The sequence below is a fragment of the Epinephelus fuscoguttatus genome, linkage group LG19 (assembly GCF_011397635.1).
Source record: "Epinephelus fuscoguttatus linkage group LG19, E.fuscoguttatus.final_Chr_v1".
NCBI lineage: Eukaryota > Metazoa > Chordata > Actinopteri > Perciformes > Serranidae > Epinephelus > Epinephelus fuscoguttatus.
Genome location: NC_064770.1, coordinates 8,672,299 through 8,691,489, shown reverse-complemented (window position 1 = coordinate 8,691,489; position 19,191 = coordinate 8,672,299). Strand labels below are relative to the sequence as shown.

The following is a 19,191-nucleotide window of genomic DNA, read 5'->3' as shown; positions in this document are numbered from 1 at the left end:
CTCAAGTACTGGACTTAAGTACACATTGAAGTACTTTTACTTTTCTTGAATCTTTTCTTTACATTTTACTTTATACTTCTACACTACATCTCGGAGGGAAATATTGTACTGCACTACATTTATCTGACAACTTCAATTGCTGTAATTGAGATTTTCACTTTGAACAGATGAATTTATACATATGAGTTTATAAAATAAGATGTTTTGTCATAAATTAAACTCCCCAACAGTTTATACAAGTACAGCCAAAACCATAAGTCTGATCGATCAGTCAACTAAGATAATATATTATATTAGGCATTATTTTGATGTTGAAGTCATTTCGCATGTAAAAACATTTAAAGGCTCAGCTTCACAAATGTGAAGATTTGCTGCTTTTGCTTGTAATTTAATAATGCTGAGGTTTCAACTGTTGGTTGGACAAAAGAGATACTGTGAATGTTTCACTTTGGGCTGTTGGTGACTGTGATGGCACTAGTGTAATTTCTTTATTATTATTATTATTTATGTATGGAGAAAATAATTAGCAGATTAATCCAGAATGAAAATAATCATAAGGGAATTGTTCAAAATGCTCCACCTCAGCCAGCTACAACAGTAAAATCCTGCTTTTAAATTATTGCATGATATTAAAACAGTGAAAGGGGACATTTTTGTACTTTTGAATACATTTTCTTGATTATATATGGATATCTTTACTTAGGTAACATTTTTATTGCAGGACTTTTACTTGTAACAAAGTATGTTATTTACTTATTTATTCATTTACTCTGTGGTACTTTTACTTCACTAAGTGATCTGAATACTTCCTCCACCACTGTCTGAAGCTATATTAACATTAGCATTGTTTACAGCAGGGTGAAAAGCATCAACCCTCCCCCACCCGGCTTCACTAGCTCCTCCTACTTGACTAGCTAGCCAGCTAGCCGCTGTAAAAGCGGCCAGAAATCTTTAAAATAACATTGAGGGCCTCCTGGATGAGACGTATTCACTCAGAAAACACAAGAAACTGCCTTTATGGGACGCTTGATCGGTGGATATTACGACGCGATGGCCAGCTAGCGAGCAGTCTAAAGCTAGCTGCAGCTAGCTGGTCGGCTAGCCGGGGTTGGAGCTCCGGACCCCCGCATCCAACTCTGTCTTTTTCGCCTCTATGAAATTAGTTTCCGTGCCATGCCATCTTTGATTTAACAGAGCGTTTGTTCTTACGTTTATTAAATTATATTAGTAAGGGAAAGGTTTTCCTTTTATAATATGTAGGTCACTGTACCCGACCAATGATAGTTATATGGGTCATCATCGGGTTAACCTATGAGCAGGAACAGCTGGTTAGCACGGTAGCTAGCTGTTTTGGTATTTTTTTAAAATATCAGTTATCAGTAACAGAAAGGCAATAACGTTAATGCACATGCTTTTGTTAGTGAGGATTACTCTGCAGCGTGTGTGGCTGAGGCTAGCATCGAGTGGAACATTTATTTTTTTTCCATGTTTTGGAGTCGTCGCTGGACCATCGTTAGCTAACTTGGCTAACTAGCCGGATCCTGTTAGCTCAGTTAACCGAGCAGCTTCACCAACTAACCAGGTAAGAGCAAACAAAAAGGTAACTGAGCTCGCTGATTTCAAGTGTGTGACTCAGTGATTTTGTTCGGCCACGTTCGTGACCATGTTTCACGAATTTATGTGAGCTTTGTCCGACATGTTTCATGCTTTTAATATGTTTGTTAGTACATGTTAGCTAACGTTTAATAAATCCTCTGTGTGTCTGCAGTGTTAACACATTCTTCATCTAGCTTGTTTACATCGCTGTCGTTACATTATCACGTTCAGTCATGGAAAGTGTTTGATTTGTAGTGAAAAATTACAACATATAAAATTTTAATTTTCTACACCCTAGGGCAGGCAGCCGTTGGTTTCCTTTTCTTTCTGTAGATACTCAAAACAAGTTATTATCACAGTGAGCATCACATTTTGCATTACTGTTGCCTGATATTAAAGAACACTCCCTCAAATTAATATGAACTTTAGACTGCATTACCACACAAACATAAGTGTAAAACCACTGTAAGTTGATTTTTATCAGTGAATTAGTGTGACTGTAAACCTGGGTGATGATCCAAAATAACTCACAATACTCAAACACTTTGAAATGCAATAAAAAATACTGTGATTTGTAGTTAAAAGATACAGAATCTGTTTTGAATATTAACATTTTTTTGTGTCTTAGGGCTTTACTTATGTTGTTATCAATAATATTTTTTAAAAACAAATGTCCATCACAGGTCTTTAGTTTGACCATCAGTCCAAAACACAAATTTATTCAGTTTATCATATAAGACAAAGGAGAGCAGCAGATCCTCACATTTGTGAAGCTAGAACCAGCAAATATTTGGTGTTTGTGTTGGGAGTTGTACCTCAAGCTATTAGCAAGTTGAGTTGCTACTTAAATGACTGCTACAGTTGCACTTACAGTGTGTTATACTATAGGAGAGCTGTCAGCACATGATCCAGTCTGCTAAAGTATGTCCCCAAACTAGCCTGAGCTTTCACAGGACAATACTTTTAGTTGAATTTCTGTCCAAACTATCAGTGATTGTCTTTCCTGTATGTTCACACAGGAAACTAAGTAATCATGCTGAGTAAGGAGCCGTGTTTCCTCCGCGCCTAGCAGCAGCAGCTTGGTGCAGACAAAGTGGACTGTTTCTGGGGTTTGGTGAGAGGAGGGATGGCATTTCACGGTGCAGGCCGGCAGACCGTCTGTGGAGACTTGTTTCCGGGCTCTGAGTTGGGCCACAAGTATTTCTGTGTCAACTCCTCCTGCGGAGCCCCCTCCACGGGCCTCAGTGCTACGCCGTGCCTGACTGGACCCACCGCCCCGGCTGGGACCCCTCGTCACCCCACAGCTCTTGGAGGGAGCACCGGCGGCGGAGCAGCAGTGCCTCAGCCCTACAGCAACCCGGCCAGTGAGGTGCCCAGCCCTGCAGAAATGGAGCCTGACCGCCCCATTGGTTATGGCGCTTTTGGTGTTGTCTGGTAAATATAAATTAAGGATCATACCATTGTTTTGAATGTTTAAGATGTGCATAATGCGCATTACTGGTGACCATGACTTTAAAGCATACGAGTGTGTTAAAGAATTTCTGTGTTGTTGTTGTTGTTGTTGTTGTTGTTGTTCCAGGTCTTCCAGGCAGCCATTTGTGTCCTTTTATTTCTACAGAGAGTTCAAACTATCTTGAAACAGTTTATTCATCTCAGTGAACGTCATGCCTGCCTTAATTTCAATCAAATTTTGCATTGTTGTTGCCTGGTATAGCCTTTCAAATCAATCTACACTTTTATCGGCCTTACCACGCAGATATAACCTAAATGTAAAACCTCTGTAAGTTGATTTTATCATTGTAGAGGTGTAATTGGAAACAGGTACCCACCTGGATGATGACAGTTTCTTCGCATGTTCCCAGAGCTCAACATGACATCTATAAAATGCTTGTTTTGTCAGACCAACAGTCCAAAACCTGATAAATATTCAGGTATTACTCATATAAGACAAAGAAAAGCAGTAAATCCTTAAATTTGTTAAGGTGAAACCAGCAAATGTTTGGTATTTGTACATGAAAATACCACAATGAATTATTAGATTTGTTTGCAGATTTATTCTCTGCTACAGTTATACTGGCAGTATGTCAAACCACAGGAGAGTTTAGTCTGCAAAACTACATCATCAAACTAGCTAAACGTCTAAAGTACCCATGATTCTCGATGTCTTGCAGGTCCGTTACTGATCCACGTGACGGTCGCAAGGTGGCTTTGAAGAAGATGCCTAATGTCTTCCAGAACCTGGTTTCTTGTAAGAGGGTCTTCAGAGAGTTGAGGATGCTCTGCTTCTTCAAACATGACAATGTAATAACAAGACAAAGGGAAAAACTTGTTGTTTGTTGTAGATGGGATTAAAGATGGACTAAATGTTTGTTTTTTTCTATGTCTGCAGGTTTTGTCAGCTCTGGATATTTTGCAGCCTCCACAAATCGACTGCTTTGAGGAAATGTATCCTTGAACAAACAGCTGATCAGAAGTCAGAATCACTCTTGCATTTGTGTAATATTACCATCATATAGAATGTATTCTCCTTCATTTCCAGCACACTATCTCACTAATCATACATTTTCTTTCCCATGCTTTCTGTCCTAGTTTCTCTTCTTTTAATTGTCCCCATCACGTCCTCCTTTTTTATTCACTTAATTTAGCCACCCGCTCACTCACTCTCTGGTCTAAATCCAGCCCATCACTGCAGACGTGAGGCTGGCCACCAGTGAATATTTAGTATGAGTGGTTGATATGATTTTCTTTTCATATTTGTTTTATTGACATTTGCTCAACAACCCAAAAAAAAATGAGACCTGTTCTCAGATAGAGATGCATCATGTTCATGTAGGTGGAGGTCAGTCCGTGTGTGAGCTTTTATTTGCCTTGACAGCAAACCACCCCGCAGCTACGTGATAACAGAACTGATGCAGAGCGACCTCCACAAAGTGATCGTGTCTCCTCAGCCTCTCACCACCGACCACATCAAGGTCTTCCTCTATCAGATCCTCCGAGGTGAGCGGACAGTTTCAGTCCAGCAGAAGTGGAGTGTTAGCTAAACTGCAGTACGAAGCTTTTTTCAGCTTGAAAGACAAGAAGATGAGCTGTGTTTGTAGTAACTAGTCTGTAGTAACTTGCCCCATCAATTGTTTGGTCTGTAAAATATCAGAAAAATTGCCTAGAAAAATACGCCCCCCACATTTTCCCTGAGGTAACATTGTCAAATTTAAATGCCTGCTTTTTTCTGACTGTCTGTCCAAAACTCAAATTTATTTAATTTATTATCACACAGGATAAAGAAAATCAGGAGATACTGATGTTGGAAAAACTTGAACCAGAGAATTTCGATGGAAATTTTGTTTGTTGAAAGACTGAAACAGTCCATTAACAAAATATTTGCAGGTTAATTTTGCACCAATTAAATAATTAGTTTGAGGAATTGTTTAGGCTGTCTCCATGAGCAATATTCCACATATGGTTTCATGTAGTCAGCATTGCATGATGATTCCATAAAGATGTTCATCCGACCAAAAGGTTAGTTTTTATTTTTTTAATCTTAGTTTTTCCTCATACTTTTTTTTTAATATTTTAAAATCATCTTTTTAATTGTCTAGCAGGGGTTTACGATGGGAGCATAGAAATTAGCGGGGTTTTTTTTTAACAGTAAACATTTAAAAAGCTGCATCTAAGGGACCCTGACACACCAAGCTGACGGACAGTCATCAGTCAATATTGGACCGTGAGTCATCTGTTGCCCTAGTTTTGGCTGTGTGTCATTGCCACTAGTTAGCCCATGTAAGCTGTTTTATGGCAAATTCAGCATGAGAGAGAAATATCTCTGATTGGCAGTTCAACTCAGTGTATGAGAAGAGAAACGGAAGTGAGGAGACAAAACAATCAAAACAAACTTGTTGTGTTAGGTACCGTTTTTTAGCTATTAAGCTCTTTAGCAGAAACACTTTATAATTATTAGTGTTTACTAGCACGTTTAATATTTAGTAAATATTGGGTTATGTTGTTAATGTGCTAACTATTATCTGAAATCCATCCTGTCGGTTTTTCATTTTCCCTTTTGATGCCGAATACAGACTACCACCACCTGCTGGTATAGAGAATTATTTCCACTTACACAGGCGTAGAACGTAGGTGGTAGCTGGCTGTTGGTTGTAGTCGTTTTGGTGTGTTCAAATGCAGCTTTTTGGCCAAGACACAAGTGATGAGAAGTGACGCAACAGTCGGCTTTTGTCACCACTAGTGTGTTTTAATGTCAGGCACACCTTATCGAGTTAAACATTTTTACATCAAAAGTGTGATTTACCACGTTGCACCTGACACCAAAATGTCTTTTTCTAAATTTTAAAGAAACATTGATCTGGCAGACAGAAACTCTGAAGAGCTATTGGATAACTGTGTTTATGAGAGTTAAATCTGACATCTTCCTGTCTTATGTAAATAGATTCTAAACTAAACGGGCTGGTTTGTACGACAGGTATGAGCGAGAGGAAAAGGTGTATGTAGATTACCTATATTTTACGTTTAAGATAAAACATTTAAGTGGGAAGCAGTAATGCGAGCTTGACAGTAATGCGGTATGGGTAACATGAGAATAAACTATTGATGGTTTTCGTTTTGTGCCTCAGGTTTGAAGTACCTGCATTCTGCTGGGATCCTGCACAGGGACATCAAGCCTGGAAACCTGCTGGTCAACAGCAACTGCCTGCTTAAGGTAAACCTCAGATTTGTCTGTCTGCCTTTTGAAAACATGGATCAGTGTTGAATGGAGTGTTCCTCAGACCAAGAACAAGATTCAGTCATGATCCCAAACAGATGCATTAACATGATTTATTTTCTCTGTTTAGATTTGTGACTTTGGCTTGGCACGGGTGGAGGAGCCTGACCCGTCCCGTCACATGACCCAGGAGGTGGTGACACAGTACTACAGAGCGCCGGAGGTGCTGATGGGCTGCCGACACTACGGCTCTGCCATCGACGTCTGGTCGGTGGGCTGCATCTTCGCAGAGCTGCTGGGACGCCGCATCCTCTTCCAGGCTCAGAGCCCCATTCAGCAGGTGAGATGAGGTGACATCTGTTTATTTACCGGTACCTGCTGAGTCATCGTTAGCAGGGTGTTTAAAAAGGGCATCCATGCTCTGCAACCTTACCATCAATAAATAAAAGATTCAGTAAAACAACTCCGGTGCCACCATGGAATGTTTACATTTTCCTTTCACTGTGGGGCTTATTGTAGATTCTTGCTTCATTAAATCACATCCCTCTGAAGGTTTTGTTTTTCTTTTTACGTAAGTTGTCCTGTTTAGATTGTTAGCTCGGGTTTCCCAGTGTTTCATTATGTCTCCTGAAAACACTAGAAGAAATGATGGTAACACTTTATAATACAGCCCATAATTGTGTTTTATGATTTAGTTACCTGTAAGATTCTCACCAGTTCCTACTGCTACTTAAATGTAGGTGCAGTGGGGGAAAAAAACACTACGGAGGAAAAGTCAGTTATACTCTTATTAATTTTTTTTTCATACCGTGTACCTTTTGGAAGAGCTGCATGATAAATCATTAAAAGATCATGATTTAGATTCAGGCATTTATGCAGTCTCATTTCAACTTGCTTTGGAGAGTTGCATATAAAGAATTAATGGTCACAATTTATCCCTGCTGCAGCACGCACAAATGCAATTTAAGGCTGACACACTCCTTCTTAACCGCTTTACTCACACTCAACCAATCAATCTAGCAACAAAACTATAAAATACTCAAATATTTCCGTCTTTGCCAACAAGTGTAAAATGCAAAAATATTCTCTTTACAATTATATCAAATGGACAAAACCAGCATTCCTCGCATTAAAAAGTCCCAAATTAGGCCATTTTTGCATGATACATTGATTGAATTTTTACTACTTGTACTTTCCATACTTTCCAGCTTGAGAATGGTAAACCTAAAGCCTTCCAGCTATGAGGATTAATATGTAATAGTAGTCTAATGTAACAGTAGTAATGTGATTAACGAAGAAAAATGGGAATGTATAGCTCATTTATATTATGTGAGGAGAGTGCACCTTACAGGACGATGCATCCTCCATAATTTTTAGAATGTGCAGGTTTGCATCTTGACACATGAATCAGCATGTTCTACCAAACCAATCCAAATTAGTGGGATTATTGTGCAGCTCTTTCTTTAACGCACATTTTCTCCTCCCTCCCTGTCTTGTCCTCCAGCTGGATCTGATCACAGACCTGTTGGGAACGCCTCCTCTGTCGGCCCTGGCATCAGCCTGCGAAGGAGCCAGAGCCCACATCCTGAGGGGGCCGCACAAACCGGTACGTGACTGTGTGGTCCGCTCACACTGAATCTCCAACAGCAACAAAGCTCTTTTTTTTTTCTTTTTTTTTTTTTACACCAAAAATGTTTCACAGAGGAGACTGAGTGTTGTTGAAATGATGGTCTGGTTTTAAATTTTATCTAAAATAGGTTTATCTTTCAACATTTGCAAGTAAATGAAGTGTCTGAGAGGTCAGAAGCAGTTCTGAGTGGCAGGCTAATTAATGTTGACAGCCTGCAGCTCCAATGTGAAAATGAGCTGAGTAGCACAAGATATGAAATGTTGATTAAATTAGTATCTGACACGTGAATAAAGCTCTGCACACCTGAATGTCTGACAGATGCGTCGGAGGAGGTGCAATCTTAAAAAACGATGAGAAGAACTCCTGCACGCTGTCTCGTTACCGCTGAAATATTTATTTACAGTGTTTTGGTGCATCTGACCTTCATCAGGTATAATGATAGTAATGATATACGTGATGATGAACATCACACAGAAGTGTTTTAAGTAAATACTTCAGCAGTAAGCAAGACGGTATCTGACACATTGAAATAACAGTTTGAGCCAACTGACTTTTACTCCTTATTTTTGATAAGCATAAGCATGTTGCTTTAGATATGAAAGATTATTTTAAAATTGGTGCTTAGCATTCAGCAAGACTCTGTGTCAATTATAGAAATGACAAACACAATCATAATGTTAATGAATCAGAATCCGATTTGTTGCCAAGAAGATTTTCACATACAAGGAAGTAGCCTTGGTATTTTGGTGAATAACAGAAAACATACAGAAAATAAAAAAGGACAGCAAATGTTGAGATTTATTAATTTAAAATAGAAACATGTACAATAGAAAAACTCATATAAAAACATTGAAAATATATGTCTACATTGTTTTGAAATGAGGAGAGAAAAGTGCAATAGTTGAATAAAGAATATGTTCAATGTACAGAAATAATAATCCATCATGTTTGAGTTAATTTAACAGACTGAGTCAGAGTGGTGGGCCTTTTTGTTTCACTGCTACTTACTTGAAGTATGAATTATAACATCTCTCTGACCCCCTGACACACTGGCGTACTCCTTACTTTTTCATTTAGAAATTAAATAACCTGTAAGGTAATTAAGCTTGTAGCATGCTGTCAGTACAGCATAAATAATAATGGATTTGTGAAGCCTATAACAGCGTTTAAATAGCTACAGTATAATCAATTTTCAGGCAAACTGGCTGCTTCAGGCTGCTTTATTGATTTTTGTCCACCAGGTAACAGAAAACCTTGAAAACAAGCTGACAGACAGTCTGCTACATATCTCCACCTTTTTTTAGGTCAATCACCGAATGGAAAAAAAACTGTTTATTTACACATCAAGTAGAAAAAATACAAGTAGAAAGCTGAGTAAATCTACACTATTGATGATAATTCACATGATCTGACCACTGGGATCAAATAATTTTAAATTGTAAACTTTTACTATTGATTTTATTGAAGATGAAATATCTGTCATGACTCAGGTCATTTACTGATATCGATTATTAAGCTCATATTCTCCCAAATTTAATTTACTATCTAGTTCAGCAGCAGAATGATGAAAGAAATGTTTATTTATCATTGTTTACAGCCGTCGCTGTCAGTGCTCTACATGCTGTCTGATGGAGCCACACACGAGGCGGTGCACCTGCTCTGTCGGATGTTGGTGTTTGATCCGGTGAGTTCAGACAATGCACACTGAAGGAGATTGTTGGTTCTGATGTTTGTGTTATTGTTTATCTCTGATGGAATGAAAGTCATGTGTTGGTATCTCTCTTTAACCCCTGTCTGTTTTCTCTCCAGGCCAAACGTATTTCCGGCAGCGACGCCCTCTCCCACCCGTACCTGGACGAAGGGCGTCTGCGTTACCACACCTGCATGTGTCAGTGCTGCTACTCTGTTCCCAGCGGGCGAGTCTACACCAGAGACTTTGAGCCGGTCGCCGAACGGCCGTTCAGCCACAGCTACGAGAACAGTCTGCTTTCTGTGTGGCAGGGAAAAGGTACATCACCGTGTGTATATATAACCACATTTCCCCCAGTGTTAATTTTTACAAGAATTTAATGAAGTAAGTTTTCGTCTGAATCACTTACTGAAGAAAAGTAGATGGTTTAAAGCCCATTTTACTCTCTTTTTATTTTACATTTTTATTTTAGTCAACGGCTTACTCATAATTTTCAGACACTATCATGGATTTTGCTGAAGGGATAGATTCTAGCTGAAATATAACAGGGACGGTAAATCATTATGATTGCCATGTATTGCCGTTATTGTTATGAAAGTGCCGCTGACATGTGTGCTATGTCACACAACAGGCCGTCACTGTTGTGTTACATGTCATGCCCTCTTGATTTGGGGATGCTGGCATCCAAAATCACACACTGGGTCAGCATGATGCCGCCATGGTTTGGATCTGTATAAAAAGCAATGGTGGCATAATGAAGGGACTGAGTAGAAGCCCTGTTGTGGATCTCTGTGTAAAAAGGGCTTATGTGTTACTCACTGACCGTACGTCTTTCATATAAAAATGAATGCCTAAAGTTATTCATATTACTGCTACTTTATATCACCAATATTACTGAGGTCTTTTGCTAAATTCGGCATCATGTTTCACTTAAGGTTGCTTTGATATTATCGGCTGATATAAATTAAAAATACTTTGATCAGTGGTCTCTGTAAAGGCTGATCAGAAGACGTATACAAATGTGAAGGAGTAGATGTACAGTACAGGCCAAAAGTTTGGACACACCTTCTCATTCAATGCGTTTTCTTTATTTTCATGACTATTTACATTGTAGATTCTCACTGAAGGCATCAAAACTATGAATGAACACATGTGGAGTTATGTACTTAACAAAAAAGCTGAAATAACTGAAAACATGTTTTATATTCTAGTTTCTTCAAAATAGCCACCCTTTGCTCTGATTACTGCTTTGCACACTCTTGGCATTCTCTCCATGAGCTTCAAGAGGTAGTCACCTGAAATGGTTTCCACTTCACAGGTGTGCCTTATCAGGGTTAATTAGTGGAATTTCTTGCTTTATCAATGGGGTTGGGACCATCAGTTGTGTTGTGCAGAAGTCAGGTTAATACACAGCCGACAGCCCTATTGGACAACTGTTAAAATTCATATTATGGCAAGAACCAATCAGCTAACTAAAGAAAAACGAGTGGCCATCATTACTTTAAGAAATGAAGGTCAGTCAGTCCGGAAAATTGCAAAAACTTTAAACGTGTCCAAAAGTGGAGTCGCAAAAACCATCAAGCGCTACAACGAAACTGGCACACATGAGGACCGACCCAGGAAAGGAAGACCAAGAGTCACCTCTGCTTCTGAGGATAAGTTCATCCGAGTCACCAGCCTCAGAAATCGCAAGTGAACAGCAGCTCAGATCAGAGACCAGATGAATGCCACACAGAGTTCTAGCAGCAGACCCATCTCTAGAACAACTGTTAAGAGGAGACTGCGCGAATCAGGCCTTCATGGTCAAATAGCTGCTAGGAAACCACTGCTAAGGAGAGGCAACAAGCAGAAGAGATTTGTTTGGGCCAAGAAACACAAGGAATGGACATTAGACCAGTGGAAATCTGTGCTTTGGTCTGATGAGTCCAAATTTGAGATCTTTGGTTCCAACCGCCGTGTCTTTGTGAGACGCAGAAAAGGTGAACGGATGGATTCCACATGCCTGGTTCCCACTGTGAAGCATGGAGGAGGAGGTGTGATGGTGTGGGGTGTTTTGCTGGTGACACTGTTGGGGATTTATTCAAAATTGAAGGCACACTGAACCAGCATGGCTACCACAGCATCCTGCAGCGACATGCCATCCCATCCGGTTTGCGTTTAGTTGGACGATCATTTATTTTTCAACAGGACAATGACCCCAAACACACCTCCAGGCTGTGTGAGGGCTATTTGACCAAGAAGGAGAGTGATGGAGTGCTGCGGCAGATGACCTGGCCTCCACAGTCACCGGACCTGAACCCAATCCAGATGGTTTGGGGTGAGCTGGACCGCAGAGTGAAGGCAAAGGGGCCAACAAGTGCTAAACACCTCTGGGAACTCCTTCAAGACTGTTGGAAAACCATTTCAGGTGACTACCTCTTGAAGCTCATGGAGAGAATGCCAAGAGTGTGCAAAGCAGTAATCAGAGCAAAGGGTGGCTATTTTGAAGAAACTAGAATATAAAACATGTTTTCAGTTATTTCACCTTTTTTTGTTAAGTACATAACTCTACATGTGTTCATTCATAGTTTTGATGCCTTCAGTGAGAATCTACAATGTAAATAGTCATGAAAATAAAGAAAACGCATTGAATGAGAAGGTGTGTCCAAACTTTTGGCCTGTACTGTATACGGTAAGCTAGCTTGGCTCCATTAAATTTAACAATAAGGTGAGGGAGCTACAGCCAGCTAATGGCTAACACCATTGGTTTAAAGGGGGAAAAAAACAATGTTTTGAAATGGCTACTGTGATCTAACTCAGGTTGTCCGCCCTAAAAGAGCCAACTCCTCCGTCTCAACTTTACACATCAGGGCATACTGAATGGAGATTTCACAGTAATTTTTTGTCAGTGTTTTTTTTTTTTCATATACGATGTCAGTTTAGTCATGAAATAAAAGATCATTGAACACTTATTGTCAAAATTTTGTTAACAAATGAACACTGATTTCCACCCTGACTTTTACATAGTCTCTAAGTTACTGTGTGTATAAATCCTGACTGCTGATGTTCTTTTGTGTCCCAACGCCAGAGTTAATCCATCGCTTCATCACGGAGCACCAGCAGGGCAAACGAGTGCCGCTGTGCATCAACCCTCAGAGTGCTGCCTTCAAGACCTTCATCAGGTGAGGGAGAGGAAAAGTCTGAGCTCATAATGAAATGTGTAGTTTCCAAGTTCTGTTTGAAACCATTAAATCATAGTCAGTCTGTACGGTTGAAAAAAGTTAGTTTAACCGGCTTCTGTTAGCTCTAAATCAACAAATCAAATCATTTCCCTGTTCACTTTGCATCATCTTCAGGACATGCACATTGTTATGTAATCAATGAATGAAAAATACATAAAAGTTGGACATGATAAAAGTAAGAATATACATTGTTCTTCGTAATTTTAACTTAGTCGTCCCTAATTTTAAATTACCACAAGTATTTTTGTTTATGTGTTTTTTCCTATCAGACATGGTCTTCCATTTCATAAACAATGGGAGGGAATAAGCAATAAATGAGAGTTTAAACATAATGCCTTGTCATTTTATGCATTTGCTCAGACAATTTTGATGGCAAAGTACATTTTAAAATCCTTTACTGATGCAGCCTGAGAGCACAAAGAAGACTTTACTTCTTTAACGTCATTACTTTTCAGAATAAATTTGTAATGAACAGTAATGTATAACACGCCATCACCTAACAGATGGATGAATGGTACATGTTCCATGTCTGAAAGGAATTTTTATGTCTTCAGGTCCACTGCATGGCACTCCTCCAAGGTGTCCAGGAAGGAGGAGAGATGAACGGTCCTCCTCTTTCTCATGAGGGGCGACATTTGAGAAAGGATTTATTGGCCGTGAAAATACTGAAGAGTTTGGGTCTTTTTCTTCTTGTTTTGTTTTGTTTTGTTTTGTTTTGTTTTGGTTTTTTTCCCCACCTGGCGAGGTGTGGAGGGGAACAACACTCCCAACGTAAGAGGGGGAAACAGCCGACCCACCTGAGCTCCTCCTGAAAATCCTCATCATTTTTTTCCCTCCTATAAATCTACTAAGTTTCCAGATATGAAAACTACTGCTTCACTTTTTTAAACGACCCAAACAGCTGATGCTCGAGGCGTTTCCGGTGCTGAATTTAAAAAAAAAAAAAAAAAATGCTGCTGAAGTGCTGGAGGAGGGATAAGAAAGAGGAACTTGGTACTAGATTGGATTTTCCATCTATATTAGCAGAGACATTAAGAAATAATGATTTTAATTGTTTGGTAGAATTGTTGCTTAGCAAATTTTTTGAAGTCATTCCAGCCCTGTGCAATATGGTTTAATTTAAACAAGCGGTAAACATGCCGGGGGAGACCGAACACTCCGTGTGTGTTCACTTGCCAGCCGGATTTTCAGACACTTGCTACATGATCAGATCAGATACCCAAAACAAGACCCGCCAAATGACATGACACCATGAACCGCCAAACACCGCCAAGGTTTTCCTTGTTTTTATTATTATTTTTTTAACTACATTTGAACACATCACTCACTGTGTTTTCACCGCAACTCAATGCGGCGTTAATAATGCAATTAAACAGATGTAGCAGGTTTTAACCACAGAGTTCCCCAGTGTTCCTCCACACACACAGTTAGCTTTGTTATTGTTTTAGTTTCTATTCCTCTCGTTGAGTCATCTGGTCCTGGATCAGTGTTGTTTCACCACCTTTAGAAACCTGCCTCATTCAGCAGGAGAGAATTTAATCAGGATACAAGTCTAGAAACAGGAAATCATTCCCCACAGTTTTACTGACGTCAACAGACCATCTCATTGCAAACTATTTTATTTTCAAGTCATGACAGGAAAGTGTGACTTTAAGTCATCTGAAACGATGTTCTGCAGAAAGATGCCAAAACTATGAATTTGGCAGCTCATTTTTTTTTTCTTCTTCCCATCTCAACACGTATTATTTTAACACACCACATGGGTTTTATTCCCTGCAGCCCTCCTCTGCTTCGACTTTTTGTCCCACCAGTGGAAGGACAAACAGGAAGCAACAATGTTTTTTCTTTTTTTCTTTATTCTTCTTTTTTTTAATTTCTAATTTATTGAGTGTTTGTTGAAGAATGTGTGTCTCCACCCTTTTTGGTTTGAAGTGTCTCAGTTACCTCAAACTCCTGAAAAGAGAAAAAGAACTGATATGTGCATATCTGTAAAGTGAACCCCTCTCGTCACACCTTTAATGTCATTCCTCCAGATTCAGTGACTACTTCTTCTTTTACCTCGTGCTCGCTCCTCGCCTCTCGCCCCGCAGCTCAGAATTAGTGTGAGGATTTTTGAGAGAAGGATGTTGTCGGTGAAATGCTGCTGTTTTTGTTGTCTTTTTGTTTCTTTTAGTTTGTCGTTTTTACTTCCTGTTTTAGTTTCAGGCTCAGGTGTCCCGTTAATAGACTATGTATTGTACAAAGCCACATAAGGAAGCACCAGTATTGATCCTGGTTTGGATTATCAGTAAAGTACCATATCAGATTCTACGCTGTAAGATGTTTAGTAGAAGATATGTATGATATTGGAAGGGATATCTGTCCTGTGTCGACAAACTGACTTTATCATCAAACACACAGGTGACTAAGTCTACCATCTAATTGGGTTCACTTCCTCTCGTGTTGCAATGAAATCAAAAGTGAACATACTGGTGGTTTTTACATGTTCAACCCTTTAAACTACAAACTTAGGAAATCATCCTGAAAGTGTTAGTTCAGTGGACATGAACATGCAAAGATGTGAAACTTGCTGCAGATCGATAAGACAATTTAACTTTTAGTTGTCAATTAATGGTTTGGTTCAGCAGTCCAAAACTCAAAAGATGTTCAGTTTACTTCAAGAAACTATTCAGATTTCAGAAACTGGAAGTGAATTTTTGACTTAAACCCAGTAACCCCTTTGAGGAAAAAGTGCCGACTTTAGCACACTGGCAGCACTGAGTTCACTGAAGATGCACCATTTTGGTCATCGTTCTGACTGAAAGACAAAACCTCCAACTACAACACAAACATCTGCAGAAAGTTTTCAGTTTGTGAAAGTTTATGTAGCTGAAATGAACTGAAACTGAAGTCTGTGCTTTGACAAAAAGTTCAGGAGTATTGTCATTTGTAGATAAATCTGTGAAACATGAACAACCATCAGTATGATCCTCTGGTTTCTGGTGATGCTCCCAAGATGTTTGGTCCCTTTTTGACTGCAGGAACTTTTCCAGGAACCTTTTTAAGGACCTCAGGAACTTTTGCAATGACAGTCAACTGGTGCCAACCAGGTGACGGCCAGCCACACCAGAATTCACCTCACTTTGTCTTGTCCCATGCTAAAATTCACCTCTGACCAGACTGTTTGCTTTTTCATCCACGTTTGGTTCATTTAATTTGAGGCTCCTGAGAACACAACGAAGGAACCTCCTGGTTTAGTTCCTGTGGCTCTTTAGTCGTGAGGAGTCTTGTACATGTCCTGTACCTCCAGCAGGCGGGGCCCCTGAGCCTCCAGGCGCCGGAGCGTCTTTGTCGGTCCCTCACAGTTTCCTGATTTTCTAACACCTGAAACCTCAGCTCCTCTTCTACAGGAACACAGCAAGTCTCTGTGAACAGCTCATCACTGAGGCTGACTTGTATATCTGCATGTGTATATTTATTATCCCATGGAGAGCATTTGGGTTTGAATGCTGTGCAATTGGTTGAGTTTGTCGACGATGACGAAAACGTACATTTTGTGGTAATTTTTTTATTTAATTCATCTTTAGGAAGTGATTTTTATTAGAAGTTTTGTTTTTGTTTGTTGTGATCTGATTAGATTTTTACAAAAGCAGTAGGGAGATTGTTTTGAGAATTGTTCCCTAAAAACATTTGAAAGAAAAAAAAGCAAGTAAACCTCTGCGTGATGTCAGCACTAATATGTTTATTTTCAGTTGGTGTTGTGAAATAGCAACTTTTCATTTTGATAATACAACAGAAAGTTACTGATATAAACTTATTAGTGAAGAGTTATCAGTATAATTTGTCTTTAAATTACATCTTCATGTTCTCAAACTGCTGAGTTAGTTCTCTGAAATTAACATTAATGCTCTCTCCTTTACAATGTGTCTCTTATTCCCTGAACACTCCCACTTTGGATCTAAAGCTTAATTACAATCTTTGTCCTTAAAGCCATGTCTGATTTGTGTAAAGGTTGCCAAAGGGGAAACATGGTGGTTTTATTTAAAAAGAAAACACATCCTGTCTCAAACTTTTTAAATATCATACCGAGACTGCCATCTTTCTCTACCTCTAACCAAAGTGTTCTGAACACCTAAACATAACATTAAAAATGTTAAAGCTACGGTTAATACGAAAGTAAGAAAAAAGTGAAAATTTGGCAGATACGTTCTGTCTGCACATCTTGTAACTTTGCAGAAGAGTTTAAAAAATGAACTTTGAACAGTTTGTTGATTTACAAATCTTGGTGTTTCTATGAAATGTCAGAATACAATTTCCTGTTGCAGTTTCCCCGAATGACGTCTTTAAATTACATTATTTTGTCAGGTGATTCAGTTTACTGAAAATGAATTGCAGAAGATAGAACTCCAGATTTTTGTTGAAAAAATAACTGAAAAGAATAAATTATATATAATGTAATATAAATACAAATATAACATTAGCAAATAGAAAACACAAAATTAATTTATCAAAACAAGGGGTCATTTGACGGAGTGATTTGTTCATTTGAAGCTCAGATTTACTCATTTAGGGAACAATGAATCAAAACTTTTTCCCTTTTGGACTTTTTCTTTATTTCCTTTATTTCTGTTGTTGTGTTGAGTAGAGATCCTTCAGGTGAGAACCAGTTTTTAAACTAGATGACCTCCCTGCACACTGTTCAGAGATCAGCTGACGAGTGCATTTTGAGTCTTTGATTCAGCTCTAGTCTGTAGATGATTAAAGCAGAGTGAGACAGACAGGCAGGCTGAAAGACAGACAGACAGACGGCTGGTCATCTTTAGAAATTAGAGTCGTTTTTCTTCTATGAAAAGAAACTTGATGTTTTTATTATTATAAATATGAAACTGATGTTTTGTCTTCGTTTTAGCAAAAAAAAGTTTTGTTTGTTTTTTTGACCTGTGTTCCCAACAAATACTTGAATTTCTTAAAAAAAATGTTTAGAGTTAAAGTAGTGAATGATAAATAAATAAATGGACACTGGATAATAATCCTCTAATGTTTACATGTCACTTTTTTTCGTAACAACTTCACCTGAATGTGTCAGTTGGCCCAGGTAAGGGTCAGTGAGCCTGTTTATACCCGATATCATCATGCGTCTTTGGTGATCCGATCACACGTGGACAGTTCCATGTCTGTCTGTTCACACCTGGCATTAAGAAAGCATCTCCAAATGCGTCTGGGGTGAGCACTTGTGATCGGATCTCACTTCCCTGCTCTATATGCAAATAAACACAAATCATTATCGGTGCAAAGACCAAATGTGTTGTTCTTTTAAACTGGCAGGAGCTTTGTAGTTCTATACGCACACTTAGATTGTGTTAACAGGAAAAAGTTGAACTAAGTGACCATTCACCTGGAGTATTGTGGCTTCAGGATGTCAGCTAGAACGTCAGCTGAGTAGGCCGTTGTTCACTGTAGCGCAGGACACATTAGTGTTCGCACTGCTAAAAGAATGTGAACCACACTCTGAATGTGGTGGAAGTGATTGGATCACAATACGTCTTGGTGGTCATTGAGACTTGGATTCAGCACTGTTCACTTGTGATCGGATCTCCCAAGACATGATAATACCAGGTATAAACAGGTTCAATAAGAAGTCTGTGAAAAGATGTTTGGATGGAAGTTTAATGGATGTGGTTGTAAATAAAGCTTTCAAAATCTGTGAAAACAGTTTGTAGATGTGCTGAAAAGATTTGTAATCTTAGTTTACAAAGTCATATGCATCCATAGGCTCTGAAATGATTTATGAACAGACCTTCACCAGCTTCAGATTGCACAGTGCTTAAAAAAAAATAAGGGAACACTTTATGGTCACAGTCTAACACCAAGTCAGTTAAACTATAGGGATGTGTCCATTTAGGAAGCTCAAGCTATTATGCATTAGTTTTACCTGCTTTGGTACAGATTAAAGTGACAACAGGTGCAATGGAGAGGCAAAAGCAAGACAACCTCCAAAGAGGGAATGGTCCTGCATACAGCTGACCAAACTGTCAGAAACAGACTCCATGAGGGGGGCATGAGGGCCCGACATCCTCTAGTGGGACATGTGCTCACAGCCCAGCACGTGCAGCTTGATTGGCATTTGCCTGAGAACACCAGAATTGGCAGGTCTGCCATTGGTGGCCTTTTTTCTTCACAGATGAGAGCAGATTCACACTGAGCACATGTGACAGGCATGAAAGAGTCTAGAGACGCTGTGGTGACTGTTATGCTGCCTGTGACGTCCTCCAGCATGACCTGTTTGGTGGTGGGTCAGTGATGGTCTGGGGAGGCATATCCTTGGAGGGTCACACAGACCTCCATGTCATAGCCAACAGTACCC

At 39.3% G+C, this 19,191-nt stretch overlaps 1 protein-coding gene across 1 annotated transcript; it reads left to right on the top strand.

The window, feature by feature from the left end:
• The first annotated feature begins 888 nt into the window (after nt 1–888).
• On the top strand, nt 889–17,846 carry nlk1 (nemo-like kinase, type 1). Its single transcript, XM_049561563.1, has 12 exons — nt 889–1,582; nt 2,616–3,030; nt 3,768–3,897; nt 3,986–4,041; nt 4,487–4,593; nt 6,219–6,304; nt 6,438–6,647; nt 7,812–7,913; nt 9,535–9,621; nt 9,747–9,945; nt 12,695–12,788; nt 13,403–17,846. Exons 2-12 carry the CDS (start codon nt 2,723–2,725, stop codon nt 13,449–13,451), a joined length of 1,428 nt encoding a protein of 475 aa, XP_049417520.1. The 5' UTR covers nt 889–1,582; nt 2,616–2,722; the 3' UTR covers nt 13,452–17,846.
• The last annotated feature ends 1,345 nt before the right edge of the window (nt 17,847–19,191 follow it).

Excerpts from the sequence above, each read along its gene's own strand:
- nlk1 (XM_049561563.1), top strand. The coding sequence starts at position 2,723 with ATGGCATTTCACGGTGCAGGCCGGCAGACCGTCTGTGGAGACTTGTTT. Across the intron at positions 3,031-3,767 it reads GGCGCTTTTGGTGTTGTCTG|GTCCGTTACTGATCCACGTG; the intron begins GTAAATATAAAT and ends GATGTCTTGCAG. Across the intron at positions 3,898-3,985 it reads GCTTCTTCAAACATGACAAT|GTTTTGTCAGCTCTGGATAT; the intron begins GTAATAACAAGA and ends CTATGTCTGCAG.